We start from the raw sequence: 4,651 nt of genomic DNA on the forward strand, positions 1-4,651 counted from the left end.
TAAAGTGCAGCACCCAGAACTGGATGCAGTACTCCAACTGTGGCCTGACCAGTGTCGCATACAGGGGGAGGATCACCGCCTTGGTCCTGCTTGTGATGCATCTGTGGATGCATGGCAAGGTGCAGCTGGCCTTACTGACTGCATCCTCACATTGGCAGCCCATGTTCATTCTGGAATCGATAATGACTCCAAGATCTCTTTCTGCCACTGTGCTTTCGAGAAGGGAGTTCCCCAGCCTATAGGTATGCTGCTGGTTCCTACTGCCTAAGTGCAGCACTCTGCACTTGTTGGTTCTAAATCCCATCCTATTCTCATTCACCTACCCCTGTAACCTGTCCAGGTCCAGCTGTATCCGGTCCCTCCCTTCTAGCATACCCACCTCACCCCAAATCTTGGCATCATCTGTAAATTTGAACAGGGTGCTTTTCACCACTCGTCCAAGTCGCTAATAAAGAGATTGAACAGTGCAGGCCCAAGGACCAAGCCCTGGGGTACTCCACTGCCCACATCCCTCCAGGTCAAATATGACCTGTCCACCACCACTCTCTGGGTGTGGCCCCTCAGCCAATCTGTGACCCATCTGAGTGTGTAGGTATCAATACCTTCAGTTGCCCAGCTTTTTGAGAATGGGGTGGGGGATGGTGTCAAAGGCCTTCCTAAAGTCCAGAAAGACTACATCGACCGCGACACCTGTGTCTAATAATTTTGTGACCTGATCGTAGAAGGTAATCAGGTTGGTCGGACAGGACCTGCCCCTAATGAACCCATGCTGGTTGTCCCTGAGCATTGTCCCCCCCCGCTGGTCCTTCCCAGATGTGTTCCTGGATAATCTTCTCAAAGAGCTTCCCCAGGATCGAAGTAAGACTAACAAGCCTATAGTTGCCTGGGTCCTCCCTCCTCTCTTTCTTGAAAATGGGGACCACATTGGCCTTCTTCCAGTTGTCTGGCACCTGGCCAGAGCACCACGAGCGCTCATAAAGCTGTGCCAGGGGCTTGCGATAACCCCTGCCAATTCCCTTAGAACCCTGGGGTGGAGAGCATCTGGACTTGCTGATTTGAACACGTTCAGCCCCTCCAGGACTTCCCTAACTCAGTCCTCCCTGACCCTAGGCCTGGCGGAGCCTCTCCTGAGTCTGTCCTGAATCTCAGTGGGGGAGTCCTGGTCCCTGCACAAAAAAAAATGGAGGCATAGAAATTGTTAAAAAGGTCTGCCTTTTCCTCTGGTGCAACCACCAGATTGCCAAGCATATCCCGCAGGGGCCCCACGTTACCCGGTGCTTTCTTCATACTCCCTATATATTTAAAAAAGGACTTTTTATTGTCCTTGATGCTAGCCCTAGTTCCATATCTGCCTTGGCTTTCCTGACAGCCGCACTACAAACCTGAGTGATGGAGGTATACTCCTCTTTGATTATAGCCCCTCCCTTTCACTGGGTATACGCCTCTTCTTTTTTTTGGCTTTTCAGGTGTTCCTGAATGCCTTTTGAGCCAGGGGGCTTTTGAGCACTCTTGCCCTCTTTGATTCTCATCGGAACTGTCACCCCTTGGATGGTTCCCCCCCGCTGCACCTCCTAGCACAGGGGCAGGCAATTATTTCAGGCAGAGGGCCACTTGCCCAGTTTTGGCAAGCTGTTGAGGGCCACGTGGGTAGCCCTGCCTCTTGACAGGTGCCCCACTCCCTGGTCACCATCTTGGGACCAATGTCTGAGGGCCAGCACCAGTGGGATGCAGGCTGGCAGGGGTCTGTGGAGCTGGGCCAGGCTGCACCACCAAGGAGAGGGGGGAGCTGGCCTAGCTCCATAGAGCACCCGCTGGCTAGGACCCTGTTCTTCTGCTGCCCTGCTCTGGGCCCCACTGGTGCTGGCCCCTGGATGCTGGTATGGGCCCCGTGCACCTGCTCAGTCCCGGTGCCCTCCAGCCCCACGGTACAGGCAGGGGGCAGTGTGGAGCCCCAACACCCTGCTCCCTGACAGGGAAGGAGCTGGTACTGAGTACGGGGAAAAGCAGCCACTCCCCCACCCTGTGGCCAGTGCTCCTTGCTGCTGCAGCTGCTCGCAGCCCGCACAGGGCTGTCCTGAGCAGGCACAGGCAGCCCCATGCAGGTTGTAGGCGGATGCAGCACGGGGCGCCTGCTCAGGACAACCCTGTGTGGGCTGCAAGTGGCCCCGCCACTTGCCATGCCGGACAGTGTTTGCCACTGTTGACTTTAGGCTGCCCAGCATGTGATTTCCGGGCAGGCAGCAGCAGCAAACATTGCCCAGCGCGGCAAGCAGGAGTGCTGCAGCTGCTGCTGCCATGGTGCAGCCCCAGTGAGTGAGCCCGGAGCTGGTGCGGGGCCCAGGCTGTCTGTGTGGGAGCAGGTTACAAGTTGGTGCTGTGTATGGGGAAAACTGGCCCCTCCCCCACCCTGTGGCTGGTGCCCCGCACTGCAGCTGCTTGCAGCCCGCGTGGCGCCGCCTGTGCCTGCTCAGAATAACCCCACACAGGCTGCAAGTGGCTGCAGCAGGGAGCGCCGGCCATGGGGCAGGAGAGGGGCATCTTCCAGGCTCTTTCTGTGCCCGCAGTCCCCCCACCCTTACCCATGCAGCCACATGGTCCCTGCTGGGGCTTCCAATGGGGCCGGGAAGGCCCTGCTGTTCCGGGAGCCCACCAGGTTTCCCCTGGGTCCTACTGTCCCTGGTTCCTGACACTTTTTTGACAGGAACCAAAGACAGATAAATACTAATTTTCTAAATATTTAGGGGCCCCACAGGCTGTATTTTGCCCACCCCATCCCAGCAGCTCAGCAGACAGTTGATAGCACAGTGTTTATCATGCTATCAGAAAACAAAGCCTCTCTCCATTAGTTCAACCTCTTCTAAACAACTTTTCCAAGGAAGGAACCAGTCTGCCACAGCACAAACTGTAGCCAGCCTGTGGTTATGCCAGCTAGGTAATGCTGAGAGGTGTCTATGTAAGGCAGAGGGGGAGCAGGGGGAAGCCAGGCAGACACCTGCAGTCTCTGCCAGAGCTCCAGCCAGGGAGCAAAGGGAGCCAGCCCTGCTGCAGAGCAGAGAACCCTGCCCAACCCACAGAGCATGCCAGGATGCTGGGGGAGTCTGGTTTAAGTTAAACCAGGAGGGGGCCTGGGACAGACATTGCATAAACCAGTTTAACCCAAACCAGTCAAGTCTGATACTACTTTCAGCTAGGCTGATCTCAGACCAGTTTCAGCCATTTTCAAACTGGTTTATGTATACTGAACATGTGTTCCGTTACAGGTTGAAACCAGTTTCTGATCACTTAAACTGGTTTATGTGTAATGTCTGTCCCTAGCCTTTGGGTATTTCTTGGAAAATGTCAGCTTTTAGTTTTTCATTCAGTTTTTCCCTAAAATAAAATCATAGAACAGTTCTTCTTATGCAAAGAACTCAGAAAGACCAGAATGTTTTTGACATTATGATTCCTATTTGACATCTTTAAGTTTTTCTTGTGCATGTGTTTTGCACACCTAAAAGAGCTCAGATTGAGTGACACCCTATGGCACACTTGAAAGGCTCTCAATGTAACCTGGGGTGCTGCATCACCCAGGTTGAGAATCACTCCTTTATAGTACTGTCATGATAATTAAAACCATTTTAATTATCATGACAGCAGGTTTTTAATGTATTAAAATTAACAGTGACTCTATGGTTGATTACCTTATAGACACGTGTGCATGCTTATGCGAGGGGTTCAGAAAATGAACAGCAGGACCATCACCAGCACCATGCTTGGAGTCTTGCGGGAGGATCCAAAATCCAGAGACGAATTTCTCACTCTGATCAAGAATTAAATGGAAACAGATTTTTAGTTCACTGTTGTTTGGATCAAAAAGCAAAACCAGTTGCCAGAAATTAATTGCCATATGTGATACGAGCCTGTCTGCAGAGTTCATGTATTAGAAATAGCTGTATTACAGCTTGCTTCTCACTTCTCATTAGCACCTTGTAATGTCATAAAATATTTGCTAGAGGATGTAAGAACTTCACTTAGTATCTCCTGAATGGAAAAAAGACAAAAGGGCCCAGATCCACAAAGGTATTTGGGCATCTGACTTCCCATTAATTCAGCAGGTAGGCACCTAGATACCTTTGTGGATCTGGTTCAGGGTGTTCCCTAACAAATATAGCATGGTGTCTTTAACATTTTTCTAGCTGGAGGTTGAGTCATGCCTTCCAACAAAGAAAGCCATCAAAAGGTAAAATTAGGCACAAAGCCTTCTAACCCCCTTACTCTCCAATGGGAGTTAAGCACCTAAACACCTTGGAAGGGCATAATCCTGTAACTTTGATGCAATATTCACCCCCTCTCCTTTGTGTCACTCATACGAAGTAAAGAGGCATGAAAATCAACAGACCTCCCACACGGATTCTCCTGCTCTACTGGAAAGTCTGGGAAGCATAGTTAGTGAAACCTGCCCCTGCCATACCACTTCTTGATCCTAGTGCAGAGAGCAGTCAGAAGAATTGCCAAATGGCAGCAGCATGACCAGAGTGCCACTGTACTCTAGCAACCACTGTTGAGTGAATGCCCTTTGGAGGCCATAGACAGCTGGGCACAGTTTGGAGAAGCAATGAGGCTGTGGCTTGGCCAATCCCAACATCCACCACAAAAGAATTTCACAGAGCAG

The 4,651-nt window shown here is 51.5% G+C and overlaps 1 protein-coding gene across 2 annotated transcripts in view; it reads left to right on the forward strand.

Moving 5' to 3' along the window:
* Window positions 1–3,996, forward strand: part of LOC109296767 (GTP cyclohydrolase 1-like) — a 19,936-nt gene extending 15,940 nt beyond the window's left edge. For both annotated transcript variants that reach the window (XM_019516321.1, XM_019516322.1), the window contains one exon: window positions 3,688–3,996. In XM_019516321.1, coding sequence (XP_019371866.1) covers window positions 3,688–3,814 — 127 coding nt within the window. In that variant the 3' untranslated portion in view covers window positions 3,815–3,996. The remainder of the gene's footprint in view (window positions 1–3,687) is intronic.
* Window positions 3,997–4,651: the final 655 nt, after the last annotated feature.

The sequence above is a fragment of the Gavialis gangeticus genome, unplaced genomic scaffold (genome assembly GCF_001723915.1).
Source record: "Gavialis gangeticus isolate Ggan-Ray unplaced genomic scaffold, GavGan_comp1, whole genome shotgun sequence".
NCBI lineage: Eukaryota > Metazoa > Chordata > Crocodylia > Gavialidae > Gavialis > Gavialis gangeticus.